The following is a 16257-nucleotide window of genomic DNA, read 5'->3' as shown; positions in this document are numbered from 1 at the left end:
GTATGAGGAAGTGATCTACAACATAATTTTTGTCTCCTGCTAAGTAAATTCAAAAGTTATTTAAATACATTTTTTTTAAATGATTTTATTTATAATTACCTGCAAGTTTGTTTTATTTTTTGATAACAAACGTTGCACTAGTCGACTTAAGTTTAGTCGCAGGTTTTAGTCTTCGTGGGAGGGTTCTTGAGGGTTCAGTACCCAGAGATGGAAAAGCAGAGCTATAAGATCCTTATGCACATACGTGAGATTATAACTTTCAAAAACAACAACAATTTTTGTCTATATAGTACAATGAAGTATATTTATAAGATTTTGTAACATTTTATGTTTTTTTTGTGTGTGTGTTATAATTAAAACAATTTTGTTTTTTGTCATGGCAGCTATGGCTGAAATTTCCCAATAGAAATCTTCTAAGACGCCTGGCTTCCAATGCCAGGGGATCAAATGCCGGGCACAGAACAGTACAGCTCAGTTCAGTAGTTCAGTGCTTGGCCTTTGATCCCCTGGTTCATCCGAGCCAGTCCGCATTTTTGTTGTAGTCCGCCCAGGCTTTCGTTTCCTGCTCGGTGCGGTGTTGGAGCAGCGACGTATTGGTGGACGAGATCTGTGGCGAGCCGATGAGACTCGATCGATTGTCCTGCTTGGAGCGCAGACGTTTGCTGGCCACCAGCTGCGACATCTTGCGCAGTGTGATGTAGTCCTTGTTGAGCATGCGACACAGCTCGATGAAGGTGCAGAGACGCGGATTCTTAAGATCCGCAGCCAGCTGATAGGCGGCATTAAGCACCTCCGTTTGGCGCTCATACTTGTGGAGAACGGCATGCGACTTGGCCATCAGCATCGTGCTGAGGAACTGCCAGATCTTGCTGTTGCAGAGCTTGGCCTCCTCGATGGCCTGCTGGGCATACGACAGGCACTGCACAAAATGATTATGCTGCACATGATGATCGGCCATCTCATGCAGCAGATAGGTGCGCTCGATGGGCAGTTTGGCAAAGAACAGACGCTGCTCCAGATGCTGTATGGATTGTCTACCCAAAACGAAACAAAAAGAGAGAATTCATTATCTGAATCACATCACCCCACTACACCCACTACACTTACGACTTCTGCCTTTCCTGCACTGGATAGCCGTACGATGAACGATCTCCGAACACATAGACGGCACGTTCGAGCGGCTTGATCGCCGGTATATTCAGCATCAGGCACATGGAATTCTTGTTATATGGCGTGACACGTGTGGGCGGCAGGCGATAGCCCTCGCACAGGCTCAGGGCCAAGTGGTTGTACACCTCGTTGGTGAATTCCGTCTTCCAAGGCATTATGCGGCTCGTTTTGACGCTCACATAGTTGCCCATCACGTCCTCCACGAATTTGCGCAGACGCTGTGACAAAGGACAGAGAAATGGAACAGAGTGGATGGGATGGGATGGCTCGAAGAGAGGGATCTCACTTACCCCCGGATCATCGTGCCGCCTTAGAACGCGTATCGTGCGCAGAATGCTGTGCATGTTCCGGCGCGTCTGGTACTGGATGCGGAACAGGCTCGCCTCGCGGAAGCGTTGCGACATCTTGAAATTGTGCTGCCCCTGCGGTATGTTATTGTACATGGGACTGCGGGCGTGGAGCATCCGTGTAAAGGTCTTGATGCGCTGGAACGAGTTGTCCAGATACTCTCCCCGCTCCTTCGATGAGCCAAAGTACTGGTCGAGCAGTAGATTGGGATTCTGGCGTAGCGTCTTGAGGAAGAGGAAGTCCGTCCAGGCGCGGTTCAGGTAATTCTGATAAAATATCTTGGTTTTGCGTCGACGCCGTGCCTGCTCCAGAGGTGAGAGTGTTTCCCGTTCCTCCTCCTGAACGCTCTGGACATCGCACTGCTCCAGTTCCCTGATGATCTTCCAGTGCGGACGCCTGTCCCTTGGCTCCAGCTCGCGCCGCTTCTGCTCATAGAACGATTTGAGGCTGCTCGATTTCCTCATGAAGAAACTGGCCAGACTGTCGCCCAGGCTGTCCTTAAAGTTCTCGTTAACCACCATCAGACGCTTCTCGAACGGCTCCATGGAGGTGCCGACATGACGGCGCACATTGTCGCTCAGCAGCAACTTGTTCGACTCGAAGCGACTCAGGTCGTACAGCGCATCGGCCAACTCCAGTTGGGTGTGCACATCGCCCGGCCCCAGCGCCTGGCACGCCCGCGAGCTGTCCAGCAGTGCCGCCTCCGCCCGTGCCACCGCCCGATTGAATTTGCTCCTCAGCTGCAGCGTCCTGAAGTCATCCCCATGATGGTCGTCGATGCACTTATCAAAATACTTCTGCGCCGCCGTATCCATCCGGGCATTGGCAAACACACTGCCCCAGCTCCGATGGATGTTCCGTCGCTGCTCCTCCGGCCAGTCGAACGACTCCCAGGGATTCTGCTGTGCCAAAAGCTTACCCGTGGGCGCCACCACGGCTGCTTCCATTTTAATGGTCTTCGGATTTTGCATTACAATGGTCACAAAAGTAAAAACTAACTAAGAAAAAACTATAAAAAAACAAAGTGTAAAAAACCTAAAAAGTTAAAAAACAAAAAATTAATGATTTTGTTTAACGTCAAGAGCTTAAAAGGAAACGAATGAAAATTCGGTGCAGGCGCAGCAAGAGTTGATCGGCAGCAATGGAAATCGTTGGTTGTGGTACAGTCCATGGTACAGTCCGAATGGTCGATTGGTAATGCTTGACTCCACTCCTCTTAACACTCTTTGCAGGTGGACGGACATTGAGCAGCTGCCTTTAGCTGGGCAGCATTTGTGCTCCGTTGGGGGAAAGCATTGCCAGACCAGTCCCTCATCCTTATTATATTTGTACTTATCTCTGACCATTGTTCTTTCTTTTCTAATAATTATACTTATTGTTGGTCTCCCCGCACGAAAACCTCAATAACCGCAAACAAATTTTTGCATGGAAAATATCAACATGTTTATCCGCGATTATAAGCAGATTTTCAGATAAAAAAAAAACAATATCAAATCTTATGTACAAATGCTGCAAATGTGAGAGAGCAGGCATCAATCACTTTGGCTGGAAGGGATCCTTGGCAATGTACTTGTCCAGCCGCTGCTCACCATCGGGCTCCACCTGGGAGAGCTGACTGAAACCTTCCTCGTCCACAAAGCAGATCTCGTGACCATCGGGATCGGCCAGGATTAGCACAGATACGGTGGCCTTGCCGGGCGTATCCAGGGTGATAAGCGGCTTCAGAACAGTGCCGCCGGCTGCTTTGACTGCTTCGTGCAGCGGAGGTTGCGTGGCCGAGGGTACGGCGAAGGCAATCCGTCCGTAGGCCTTGGCCCGATTAATGGGATCCGAGATCTGGGTGAGCTGAAGCGCCGCCTGAAGGCCACCATAGCTCAGCCACAGGGTCTGCTTGGTCTCTGCCACCGGTTGCATCTGGAGCAGCTGCTGCCAGTACTGGCGCGAAGTCGCCAGATCGCTCACATGCAGCTCCACCGACTGCACAGGATCGGAATTGGCTGCCTGTTCGATCACATAGAACTTGTAGCCGTCGGGCGAGGTGAGCAGACTGCCATTTCCGTCCGCCTTCTCGATGGGATACGAGTGCTGGGCTGCGCGCGACAATATCTCGGTGGAGTGGATGGTGACGCCGCCGAAATCGTTGCCTGTGGGAGTTGAGATTGTCGATTACAGATTGCTGGCAACACAATGACGGTACAAGCATTGCTACTGATTGCTGGCCCCTTACCCATCTCGTAGCTGGTCACGCCGTAGTTGTATGTCAGCTCGATGACAAAATGGGAGCTCTCCGGTCCGTAGCCGACCATGGTCTTGCTCCACCGATTGTCATAGGGTCTGCAATGGATTGGGAGACTAGTTTTTCGCTCTCATTCTAGTTGCCTCACGCCAGCGACTTACCCATTGCATTCGGCATCGCAACCTTCTTTGAATTCCTCGTGACGCAAAACCTGTTTCACCCAGACAGACAGAGACAGCATTAGTTAGTGGTTGTTGCAAAATTACAGAGTCATTATGGCTATCTGGCATCTGGGCTTTTAATTAGTCAGTCAGCAGCCACCAATTGCCAATTGCGTTGTTCAGATAAAACACAAAAAAAAAACCCACACTCGTATCGCATGTCGCAGCGATAAGGTAGCTTCCAACCAGAACAACACCACTCGTAAATTCAAATCAAATTATAGAAAGTGTACCCACCTTCATGCCCAGGATCTGGCGGAAGAAATGGGCGTTCTTTGCTCGATCTCCGATCTTGAATACATAGTGCAAGGCACGTCCTGGCACTGCGGCTGCCATTATTGAGTGTAATTTGGAATTTAAGCAATGATTTATTCGGTAGCGGTTTGTTGTTATACAGCAGTAGGAATGTGTTTACTTCGATAAATAAATTTATCGATACATGTATCGCTTTGAAGATATCTTTGCCATGTGATAAATATTTTGGCTATCACAAATATGTAAATGGGATAGTCTTGTAGAATATAACTATTCGCGGAACTACTTTCCTGACACTATTCCTTCACGACGTTAGAATTTTGATTTTATTTGCTTGTTTCATCCACGCTGCTAAAATATCGATACTGGGTATCGATTCTTTTATGCGATAAGTGGAATGACTTCGGCGCAGTATTTTGAAAATAAATATGCGAGCCGAGAGTAAAAGTAAATTTGCCTTTTAAGGAATTATTACAGGTTAATCTAATCCTTAACTTAGTTTCTAACGAACAAAAAAGAACTTAGTCACTGCTTTGAACGAACCTAATCAGCTCACCTTAGCCCACTAAACCCACCATTATAAAAGCTCTATGTTTTCAGTTGAAAACTTTGAGATAAACCGTTGAAAATATAACTGTAAATTCCCTTTTAGAACCTAGTTTTTCGTTACTTCCAAACAAATAAATAAACACGACAAGTTTTACCTGAACTGCCACACAATTCTTCCATTTTCATAATTTTCGTGGGTTTTTTACCCACTGGTCGACAATGGGTTAATCATAATTTGTTGTCCATGGTTGGAAACCTCGACTTTGATATTCGGTTTAGTGTTACTAGCTAGCTAGAAGCCTCAGCTCTGAAAATATAATTTTATACGAATAATTAATACATTTTCTGCAATATTGTCTGCATTGCAGTTATCCAATTTATTTGGCGTGCGTATAAAATATAAAACAAATAACGGACAAAAACTACATTGCAATTAAACAGGTTAATCCATAGTTTCCGGCATCGTTCCACAGCGTCGCTGCTTTACCTTCTTGCAACGCTTGCCGTCTTTACCTCCTTCGTTACGATCCTGTACTTGCTCATGACTGCCCTTGACGCTGACAACGTCTTCATTGTCCTGCTCGAACTGCTCCATTGGGATGTGCTCGCCGTCTCCAGCTCCTTCATAACGAGCCCGTCTCTTCTTATGACCGCCCTTGGCCTTGGCCTGGACCATGACTACTTCCTCATTGTCCTGCTCAACTTGCTCCATGGAGTTGAGATGCTCGCCGCCGTCTCCAGCTCCTTCGTAACGAGCCCGTCCTTTTTTATGACCGCCCTTGGGCTTGAACGTGCCAGGCTCCAAAATCTCGTGCTCAAACTGCTCCATCGGGATGGTTTCGACGTCTCCAGCTCCTTCGTAACGAGCCCGTCCTTTCTTATGACCGCCCTTGGGCTTGAACGTGCCAGGTTCCAAAATCTCGTGCTCGAACTGCTCCATCGGGATGGTTTCGACGTCTCCAGCTCCTTCGTTACGAGCCCGTCTCTTCTTATGACCGACCTTGGCCTTGGCCTGGACCATGACTACTTCTATATTGTCCTGCTCGAACTGTTCCATGGAGTTGAGCTGCTCGCCTTCGTCTCCAGCTCCCGCATAACGAGCCCGACCTTTCTTATGACTGCCCTTGGCCTTGACCATGAGAGGTTCCCCAATCTCCTGCACCAGCGAGTTAAGCTCACCGTCTCCAGCTCCTGCGTAACGAGCCCGACCTTTCTTATGACTGCCCTTGGACTTGACCATGCTCTCAATCTCATGCTCCAATTGCACCGACGGGTTGAGCTCGTCGTCTTCAGCTTCTTCGTAATGAGATGGTCCTTTCTTATGACCACCCTTGCCCTTGGCCTGGACCATGATTACTTCCTCATTTTCCTGGTCGAACTGTTCCATGGAGTTGAGATGCTCGCCGCCGTCTCCAGCTCCTTCGTAACGAGACCGTTCTTTCTTATGACCGCCCTTGACCGTGATAGGTTCCAAAATCTCCTGCTCGAACTGCATCGTCGGTATGGGAGCCCCGTCTCCAGCTCCTCCGTAACGAGGCGGTCCTTTCTTAGGACCACCCTTGGCCTCGACTATGAGAGGTTCCCCAATCTCCTGCTCCAAGTGCACCGACGCGTTGAGCTCGTCGTCTTCAGTTTCTTCGTAAGGATAACGCTCTTGCTGATTCCCGTACACCCTGGCACTGTCTCCAATGTCCTGCTCGAATTGCACATTCGATTTGAGGTTGAACTGTGATAACGAAATGAAGGGAGCTAATAGTTGTGACTGTGCACGAGAGGAATAAATCACTTACGCGGCGCTCGTTGGCGAATTCGTAATCCGACTTCGACTCGTGACTTTTTCGTGATTTCACGTTGGGCTCTACGTATTTCATTTCGCTGCGCACCTTGCGGACACCCAACAGCTGGCGTGTGGACGTCTGCTGTTCCTCGAAATGGCTGATATCCATTGGCTCCACCTCGGATTGAGCATAGTTCTCCTCAGTTTGTTTCTGTCCTGTCCTCTCCTGTCCTGTTTCTGTCATGTCGCTGCGCGGAGTTACTTCCGGTGTGTTGACTGAGCTGTCGATCAGCCCGTCAAACTGCGTCTGGCGATATGTCCGCGAGCTGTTAAATACACCAATGAGGATGGATACAAAATAAATGGATAAAGCAAAACGAGAAACATACTCTTTGAGGTCTTCTTCCTCCACCATTTCCACATTTTCGTTGGTCTTGTGCCCCTTACGATACGTCAGCGACCTGTAAAATACACCCATGAAGGATACACAAAGCACCGAGGGAAAAAACATACTTCTTATGGTCTTCTTCCTTCATTTCCATTTGCAAATCTTCGTTGGTCATTTGCATCTGGCGATATGTCGGCGAGCTGTGAAATATTCCAATGAGGAGGGACACACAGAGGGATAAATCAGAAAAAAAAACCCACCCTTCGATGTCTTCTTTCTTCATCTCCAGATCTACGTTATGTATGTCATAGGTCACGGAAATCACCTTGTCGGAGGCCTTTTTGCTATCAATGCACATTAGTTGACTGCTGAGCTTTACATTGAGGTCCTCGGCCTTCTTGCGTAGAGTCTGCTCGAAGGACAGCTGCTCCTCGAGTATCCTTGTATGCGATAGCATCTGTATGAGTGGGAACCTCTTGCTTTGGGGAATATGCTCCAGCCCGCTGAACCAATTGAGATCGCACTCCGGCTCCTGATGCTCTTCGGTCTCTGCGGTTTTCAAGTGGTTGCGAATGCTGCGATGCAACAACGGGCTGATCCCCTCGTTGTTGCGAACATTGAACTCCTTGATGACGTTGTTCAGCTCCAGTAGGCCGAGTATGGTATTGGCTCCAATGTCAGTCAAGCCACAGCACTCCATGTCGACGACTGCCGGCGACAGGAAATCTTAGAGCGGAATTGCCCATGGCGGCATTTCGCCTACCTACCCCTTATCCAGGCATCCTCCTTCAGCACCTCGGTAATCGAATTGAGTCCTTTGTCGCCAATCTCTGGATTGTTGGCAATTATGATCGTGCGTAGCCCCAACAATGAATTGATATCTGGCGTCTGGTAGCGCAACGACTTCTGCCACCCCTCCGTGTAACGTGCTATCTTTTGGATCTGTGGGGGATGGATTCCGATTGAAGTATGCGAAGTACCTTTACATCAGACATACAATTAACTTACCTTGATCATTTCGGCCAGGTGACAGGCCCCCTTTGCGGTGATGTGGCAGCCGGAGAGATCGACTGATGCTATCTGGTTGAGGTACTTGACCGTATTGCATAAAAGTTCGCACCCCTTGTCGCCAAGCATGCAGCGGCGAAAGCTCAATGTCTCCAAGCGATCGTTGCCGTCCAGCGACTAGAGGCAAGAGAAGCGCAATGATTGCATGAAGCAATTAGAATTAGAATGGATGTTGCGTGCTCGTCCTACCTTGGAAATGGACTCAATGTAGACGTCATAAAGGGGCAGACCCTCCAGCTTGAGCACTGTCAGATTCTTGTTGCTCATCACACAATTGGCAATGGCCTGGACGAGGCCACGGAATATGAAGCGCGTGAATACCACCGGACGCTGTGTATAGAGTCGGGCCCGATTCTCCGAGTCGATGGGATCGATTGTATCTGCATGGAAAAGCTGTCACTTAGTTGCGCCGCCCCACCCGCTGCGACTGTGGCTCTACTCACTCTGTTCATAGGTGCGGCGCAGACGCAGCACCAAGCATTTCAGGGCCAAATCATGGTGAAGTGCCTCAATAATCAGCAGCCAGTCGCTGACGCCCAGCTTGTCGGCATTGAGCTCTAGAATTGTGGTCTCATTTGATTTCTTGCGAATTTCAGGCAGCGGCGTGAGATTCTTGTTGCGGCATAACTCCAAATAGCGGTAATGGAACGAGCGGCTTTTGCTTGATTTCTTTACAAGCGACGGCACCGTTACTTTCTTCGCCAACTCACGCAACATTCCGTTGCGTACGCCAGATACGCGGCCGAGCGACATTTTCTGTTTGTTGTACGACGAGATCAGGACTATTTTTTATACAATGCGAGCACAAGGGTGTAACGAACAGTAGAGTGAATGCTCTAAGGCAGCAATGTTTATCATTGTTCATGTTTATATGTGCACGGCGTTGTGCTAAGCCTACTCAGGATCAAAAATGATCAAAAATGTTCAAAAATTATCACAAATTTTATTAGCGGTTCACCAGCGGGACCGTGACGATAACGATAAAAAATACCATCCGAGCAAAAAATAAATACCATTTCAGTTTCGAAAAATACCATTTAAATACCATACCATAAAAAGACCAGGGCAATCAAACGAGACTTAACCCACTTAACACCCCTCTATTTAAAAAGTTGAGCACCCTTTGTTAAATTGCGGAAAATAATACTGTTTGTAACGGCTCCTTGTAGCTCCATCCTCCTCTTTACTTACAAAACAAAAATGACCACCGATATCTTTCACCTGTAATGCGTAAAACGTGTAAAAGTTGCATAAATTTCGTGGAAATATTAAATACCCCCCTGGTCGACAATGGGATAACGTTCTATTTTAATGATTGAAATCGTATTCCATGATTTTGATATTCAGTTCAATATTACTAGCTAGTTAGGACTCTCAGCACTAAACATAGCATTTCAACATATAGATGAATCTATTTTCTACAATCTAGCTTATTTTAAAGAGTCATATTTATTGGATTGTTGTTGAAATAAGATTTAATAAAAAAAGTTCAACAAGAATGATAATTATTGTACCTGGTGGAGTATGGAACTTTGCATACCCCCCAAATTATTTCGTATTGACATGATTTTAACCTATTCGTGCATTTGATTAGAATACCCTATATAAAAATATTTCGATCCCGATTCGTACTCTTGGTAATTACATGATATTTAGTTTTGAAACAGACACTTAATTGCGATTTGGGACCACCCTGAAAAATTTAAACCAACCAAACTCGGTTCTTGACGATGATTCACTGATCCATTTTGTTGTTTACGCTTCACGCTAAAGCCTATATATAGAACAGTCACCCACTTATTGGGGAAGCGATTTGGAGAAGGGCTTGCCTATAAATACCGTGGGATGCATGGGACTTCCCATTCATATGTGAATGCCCCATGCCCGTGATGAGACACCGTCAATCGTGTGCCCGGCTGTTTCCGGCTCTCCTGCTGGCCGTCCTGTACCCTTTGGCTGCTGGCCAGAACTACTGTGACCCGGAGCTGTGCCCCAGCGGCAGGCATGTGGCCTGCCAGAACAGCGGTGTAAGTTGGTGTACCCATGCCCACGGGTCCAATCCCATTATGATATCCTAAATGTGCTCCTCTGATAACCGAACTGGGGTGGGGCGGGTGTCAGCGCTTTGCCAGCGGCTGCAGCGGTGAATTCGTGCCAATAGACAGCTACATTCCGCTCATCCTGCAGTTGCACAATGAGCGCCGCAACCAGATCGCCGGCGGCGGACTGAGCGGCTTCCCCAGCGCCGGTCACATGGCCACCATGAGCTGGGACCCGGCACTGGCCCAGCTAGCCGCCTACAATACCCTGCAATGCCGCATGGCCCACGACGAGTGCCGCAACACGAACACCTACCGCTACGCCGGACAGAATCTCAGCATCCTCTTCACACGCAACGTGGATGTGGCCGACTTTCTGCGCCAGCGCATAGCCTCCTGGTTCGATGAGAACCGCTATGCCACCGCCGGCGACATGGAGAACTATCAAATGCGTGGCGGACCGTGCGTATCGTACCCTGTGCTACCCTGTGACTTTGACTCCTAATCCGCTTGCGGTATTTCTCCCCAATAACAGCGCCATCGGGCACTTCACGACGATGGTGAATGAGCGGAACAGCCGCGTGGGTTGTGCCATTGCCAGGTTCACGGACGCCAACAATGTACAGGCCACACTGCTGGCCTGCGACTATGCCGTGACGAATGTCCTCAACAACCCCGTATACCGCGCCGGCCCACCAGCCTCCGAGTGCACCTCGGGCCGGAATCCCACCTATCCCAATCTCTGTGCCGTCAATGAGAACTACAATTTCAATCAATGGTCGGGCTGATGCTGATGTCATGGGCTTCCACAGATGGGGAACCGAACAGCTTGAACCAGTGCAACAGTATAACAATACTTAAACGAGGTTAAAAGTTACAGAAACATTAAACAGAAAGTCTGGCACACAACTGCAACCAACCCACTATGGGAAATTTGACCCCTTTTTCTGGCCAAAACCCATTTTCCGAAAGTCGGAATATTAAAACAAATTTTAGTGCAACGCATTCAAAATACTTCAATCTTTAGTGTTGCATCACAGAAATCTTGATAGAGGGCGCCACATCGAAGGAATCAGCTGATAAAAGGGGGCGACCACAGCTGTTTCAGTTGCAAAGCACATGGTTCTGTAATATAAGGTTTTTTTTTGCTAACTTTAAGTGGCCAAAAAGCAAAAACTAAACAATATTACTCAAATTTTTGAAATGAATTCCAATCAGTGTGGTTTTTATTATGTGTTTGTGAACTTCTCTTGTAGAAAAAACTCGTGTTGTCCCCTTAATAGAGCCAAAATGTAAGTAGCCTTGTAAATGCATATTTTTGATAAAGTCTCATCTTACAAAAGGGATTTAAAGTGAGTCCAGCAGAGTCCATCGACAAGATATATTGTATGTTGTAGAGTAAGAAGTTCTTGTTCAAATCAATGTAATTAAAAATAACACTTTTTATGATTTAGCGAGAAATTTGTCAAACTCAGATTTTTTTTGGCAAGTGTTACGGGGAAGGGGAAAAGTCGCAAAGGAGGATGCTGTGTTGATAAGAAAGAGGTTTTTTAGCGAAAAAAAGAAGTCCAATGCCTATTTTGGTAACACCTTTCGTTTAAAGTCGATCAACCGAAAGTTGGAGGATTTGGCAGTACCAACGATAGTAACACTGCTCGGCGAGCATTTTCCGATCCTCATGCTTTTTCCAACATCACTGATATCGATGAGCAGCTAATTGCAAATTTACATACGATTTTGATATGCCTTTCATGACAGCTGCCAATTTCTGTTCCAAAATTTCAAGCTAACAGAAACCTAACAGACGTGTTTCTGCGAGCTATAGATCCTTCTGATCCGATAATATCTTCAGTGAATTTGGATAGACGTATTCAGCGAGAGAGGAGAATGTGTCTTCCATTAGAGGTATTAAACCTATTAGAATGCTAATCAAATCCGGATGACACAGATCGTGAGGATGAAAGCCCTTTTAATGAATTAGACTTAGAACATCAATACAATATTAAATTGGAAAACGAAGAGCAGGTCTTTTTCTAAGAGGTGTGTAGGGATTACATTACATTACAGGGCTACAAGCTGAATGCGCTTTATATTACTTTCTTCCTTAAAACTGTTTCCCCTTGTTAAAGGTGCGCCACGCCCACTATTGTCCAATGAATATAACCTAATACTGTCCCAAAAGTGGTTGTTACTTGTTAAAGTATTACTCTAAGAAAATGAGAAAATTTAAATGAGTTAAAAAAAACGGGGCGGTGCCACGCCCTCTATTTTTCTATCTCTAATGGATGTTGGTTCATTTAACCCGATGCAAAAAAACAGAAGCGAAATATCTTGCTCCGTTCTTGAGTTATTAATTTTGGCCAGAAAAAGTGGTCAAATTTCCCATAGTGCAACCCAGACGGCATCTACATACATACATACTCTAGGCACACGCGCGGGCAATAAATCGAATCAGAACTTTGACTCAAGCTACGTTATAGAATTGAGTAGAAGCAGACAACTCAATATATAAGCCTCGAGCCAGCTTTGACTAGACAACACGAACTTTTCTCGCCCCATTAGCGACACTGGAGTTCACAAAACCAATTCGCATTTAGGTTACATTTTACTCGTCTCACAGGTGGCAGCAGCTCGGATAAAATGATATTTCTGCTATACTTTTTAGAACACTTCGTACTAAGATATTTTAGGTCGGATAAGTAATGCAAAAAAAGGGCATTTATTAGTGTTAGCCACCACTGAATATCGTAAAGAAATATTTATTTCTCCACCCTCTGGTTATTGCATCGACTAAATGTCCATTCTATGTTGGGACTTTATGGCGGGGTTGCCATAAATATGTATAGCGGACGAATAACGTAACGTATTTTGTCATTTGTATTAAACGGTAAAGCGTTGCCATAACATATCTAGTGCAAGCACCTTTAGTACATGTTGTCATTCAGGGTAAAGAAAAGGAGCATAAATCGGAAATAAAAATGACCACTTACCTTGAAATCAATCGAACTCCAGACCGTCGCAGTTGATTGATCAGAGGGAAGGGAAGGGAAGGTATTTCTGCTGCCCTTATTTATGCGAGTATATCTCCTGATTTTGTCTCTATTTCATCCGTGCCATATATGTACATGTATATGCGTTCAGTTCTTATCCGCGCCTCCCCACGTTCCGCGTTTCACTGCGCGCTGGTGTACGAGCTTAATTTCCGTAGGGCGTAACGGAATCACTGGCAGAATGTTTTTTGTCCCGTATTATTTTTAAGCACGAAGTATTCAAGCTAGAAATGTAACTAACTCGAAGCTGAAAGTATTTCTCAACGACTCCTTCAACTCCAATATTTTGGGGTATACATTTTCAAATCTGCCGCCCAAATAGAAGCCCTTCCTTCTCTTTGTTCTGCTTTGGTACCCAGCCATGCACAGATATTTATTTAGCAACAAATGATTTCAAAAGGTTCTTAATGTTGTGCAACAAATTGTACGCGTCAGTGTGCGCGTACAAGATATACATACGAGTAGTATGTATGTATGCGTGTATGGAAAACCTGTGGGAAATGTGGTAAAAGTCAGGAGTCCTCGGTGGTTTCCATAATGCGACCGATGATGGGCACATCCTCGGGCTTTGTCCAATTGGCGGTGCTGTTCTTGCTCAATATGCTCTGAACATAATTGTGGCGAAACTTTTGCCATTTGCGCGTCTTGAGGAAGTCGTTGAACAGATCCTCCCTGGTGGGCAGATTCGATTCGACGTAGAAGCGCTGTCGCTGCCAGATGTTGCCCGGATTCTGGGCGGGCTCGAACAGCCAGAAGCGCGGAATGATCAAACACTGGACGGTGGTGCGGGCCATTATGTTGCGATGGTGCATCTTCTCGCCCAGCCCGAAAATGGCGCCGAATGTCAGCGATCCCACATCAATGAAGTGCGTCTCGTATTTGTCCTTTGCCTCGCTATCCGCTGCATCTTTGGCCGAGCTCTGCGACTCCTCCGAGGAGGCGGTGAATACCTCCGAGCCCTCGGACTCGCTCTCCGCCTCCGCCTCATCGCTGCTTGGCACGTGGGAGCTCTCATCGGAGGACGACTCCGCACTGGAGACCACTGGCGACGGCAGCTCCTCGTCCTCCCCATAGTCCTCGCCCATCACATAGTACTCGTAGTCGTCGATGGGTCCCTTGTAGAGTGTGTATCGTGTCTTCCGCAGCACTTTCCGCTCACTCATCACCGAGGCGGGAAACGGCCTGCGCCGCATGTCGTTGCACGCTTGCTCGATTTCCTTTAGACCCATTTTCCGCATCTATCAAGCAAAAGGGTAGCCATCGTAAGTTCGTATGCTCTTCCCACCCCCACCCCCACACCCACCACCCACCACCCACTTACTGCTTTCTTTTTGTCCTTTTTTTCTTGATCCGACGAGGAAGTGGAAATTAAATATTCGGTGACATCAAAGTGCTTGGACTTTTTATGCGTCAGAAGTGCATCAAAGGTATTCCTGCCCACACTGTCCAGCTCGAACATCTTTTCGTTGCCCACGTAGTTCACCTGATGGGAACGAAAGGGAGATAAGGATCGATATGGATATGGTATGGATATGTCATGTACCTTCATGTGGAGGCACTGCAGCACCACACACTCGCCGCTGAGCACAAAGTAGACAACGCTGAGTGAGCCCAGATCCTCCTCGTAGATGGTGTCCAGTGGATCGAACTGCTGAATGGTCGCAAACTTGCAGGCACTCACAATCTGTAAATAAATACAAAACATCAATCATCAATCATTGATCATTGATCATTCAACATTATGGGTATTCTCGTTGTACACTTGCCTGCTCTGGGCTGAAAAACTTAAAGTATTCCATGGCGCGTATGCCCTCCTTCTTCTCCTCCCACATCTTTTTCATGTAGGGCTGCAGCAGGGTGGAGTACTCGGTGTCGTAGAGTGCCAGCAGTTCGCAATTAGCTGGTATAGAAAATATACATATAAGCAATAACCTCCCGCTCCCTCTGCTCCCTCTGCTCACTTGTCGCTATGTATGTATTCGTCCTGGCCGCATCCTCCATCACATCGATGTCGCCAATGCAGTCGCCGGGTCCGAAAATAGCCTCCGATATGGATTCGTATGATTTGGTAGCCTGTGCTCAAAAGGATCAATGTGTGGAGATTACTAATGAGTACTAATGTTCCTGCGCCGACTGTACCTTGTTGTGCACCATCTTGGACATTTCCACCTCGCCGGTGATTATGAAATAGATTGTGATGGGAAAATCGCCCTGCTTCATGATATGCCGGCCGGGAGTGAGCGCCATAAACTTCAGGTGTGGCACCAAGCGAGCGCGTAATTTCTACAACCAAAGGACAATGAGAGGGCGCTGAATGGAGGTAGGAGCTGGGCTGGGAGCTGGGAGCTGGGACAGCAGCAGCACTCACCGGATTGAATCTGGAGAAGCAGGCTAGATTTGCCACAATTGTGCAGAGTTTCTTTCGCTCCTCGACGGTGCGCACCATGTGTGGCATGCGTAGCAGCGATTTCTCCTGCGAATCGAATCGAATCGAAAGAAAGGACATCTCATTGGGGACACCCCCGCAGGGGCACACTGCCACTACTCACCGCCATGGTCATCATGCCGATCTTGCGCTTCTGTCGCACCAGCATGGCGACATTTTTCTTGACATTGAGCGAGAGGCCCGTCTCCTCGGTGGCATCGCTCAGCCACTGCATGTTGAGGATGACATTGCGAACGAGCTGCTTGAACCGCAGCTTGGCCGCCTTCCTGCTCGAAACATCGGGATTCTCGCGCTGACGCTTGGACATTTTGTTTGAGCTATTTGAATAGTGTTTGGACTCTAACCGAACCAATTATCTTTGGCTAGAATATCGTATATCGTATTTGGTCGATGATCTGCTGGGATCTGTTCGTTTTTTGGCTAATGTTATATACTGGCTCTGTATTCGTTTCATCTACTTATGTGTGTAACAGATTTCAGTTCGAGTCTATACATCTCTTTCACACAGTGATAGATTTCAGAAAGAATATATGATTTACTTTGGATATTCTGCACTTTTTCCGGACTGGCATGGAACCCCGACCCCCAATTATCAGCTCGGCAGGCAATTAATTTTTTTTATATGTATTTGTATTTATTTCAGCAAACACAAAGACAGTATCGGAATCAGCTCAATTCCCTTTGTAAGATCCTTATTTCAATGATATCTT

The 16257-nt window shown here is 47.0% G+C and overlaps 5 protein-coding genes across 5 annotated transcripts; 1 reads left to right on the top strand and 4 right to left on the bottom strand.

Moving 5' to 3' along the window:
* Positions 1-295: 295 nt before the first annotated feature.
* Positions 296-2750, bottom strand: LOC111065371. Its single transcript, XM_022353501.2, has 3 exons — positions 1461-2750; positions 1108-1388; positions 296-1034 (listed from the first exon to the last, which is right to left on the bottom strand). The coding sequence occupies exons 1-3, from the start codon at positions 2487-2489 to the stop codon at positions 512-514; spliced, it is 1833 nt and encodes a 610-aa protein (XP_022209193.1). The 5' UTR covers positions 2490-2750; the 3' UTR covers positions 296-511.
* Positions 2751-2936: 186 nt separating this feature from the next.
* Positions 2937-4390, bottom strand: LOC111065372 (glyoxalase domain-containing protein 4). The gene is made up of 4 exons (XM_022353502.2): positions 4213-4390; positions 3916-3965; positions 3746-3852; positions 2937-3662 (listed from the first exon to the last, which is right to left on the bottom strand). Exons 1-4 carry the CDS (start codon positions 4309-4311, stop codon positions 3055-3057), a joined length of 864 nt encoding a protein of 287 aa, XP_022209194.1. The 5' UTR covers positions 4312-4390; the 3' UTR covers positions 2937-3054.
* A 735-nt stretch (positions 4391-5125) lies between these two features.
* On the bottom strand, positions 5126-13132 carry LOC111065383 (protein Cep78 homolog). The gene is made up of 10 exons (XM_022353517.2): positions 13042-13132; positions 8456-8768; positions 8202-8392; positions 7953-8129; positions 7712-7886; positions 7205-7652; positions 7070-7144; positions 6946-7017; positions 6570-6882; positions 5126-6505 (listed from the first exon to the last, which is right to left on the bottom strand). Exons 2-10 carry the CDS (start codon positions 8763-8765, stop codon positions 5222-5224), a joined length of 3045 nt encoding a protein of 1014 aa, XP_022209209.2. The 5' UTR covers positions 8766-8768; positions 13042-13132; the 3' UTR covers positions 5126-5221.
* On the top strand, positions 9842-10839 carry LOC111065384 (antigen 5 like allergen Cul n 1). Its single transcript, XM_022353520.2, has 3 exons — positions 9842-10039; positions 10134-10513; positions 10587-10839. The coding sequence occupies exons 1-3, from the start codon at positions 9893-9895 to the stop codon at positions 10837-10839; spliced, it is 780 nt and encodes a 259-aa protein (XP_022209212.2). The 5' UTR covers positions 9842-9892.
* Positions 13133-13441: 309 nt separating the features above from the next.
* Positions 13442-16032, bottom strand: LOC111065316. The gene is made up of 8 exons (XM_022353426.2): positions 15651-16032; positions 15470-15574; positions 15241-15384; positions 15063-15174; positions 14868-15001; positions 14645-14785; positions 14423-14584; positions 13442-14339 (listed from the first exon to the last, which is right to left on the bottom strand). Exons 1-8 carry the CDS (start codon positions 15852-15854, stop codon positions 13614-13616), a joined length of 1728 nt encoding a protein of 575 aa, XP_022209118.2. The 5' UTR covers positions 15855-16032; the 3' UTR covers positions 13442-13613.
* Between the last annotated feature and the right edge of the window lie 225 nt (positions 16033-16257).

Source organism: Drosophila obscura, unplaced genomic scaffold, assembly GCF_018151105.1.
Source record: "Drosophila obscura isolate BZ-5 IFL unplaced genomic scaffold, ASM1815110v1 contig_73, whole genome shotgun sequence".
Taxonomy (NCBI): domain Eukaryota; kingdom Metazoa; phylum Arthropoda; class Insecta; order Diptera; family Drosophilidae; genus Drosophila; species Drosophila obscura.
This window is presented reverse-complemented; position numbering and strand designations above follow the sequence as displayed.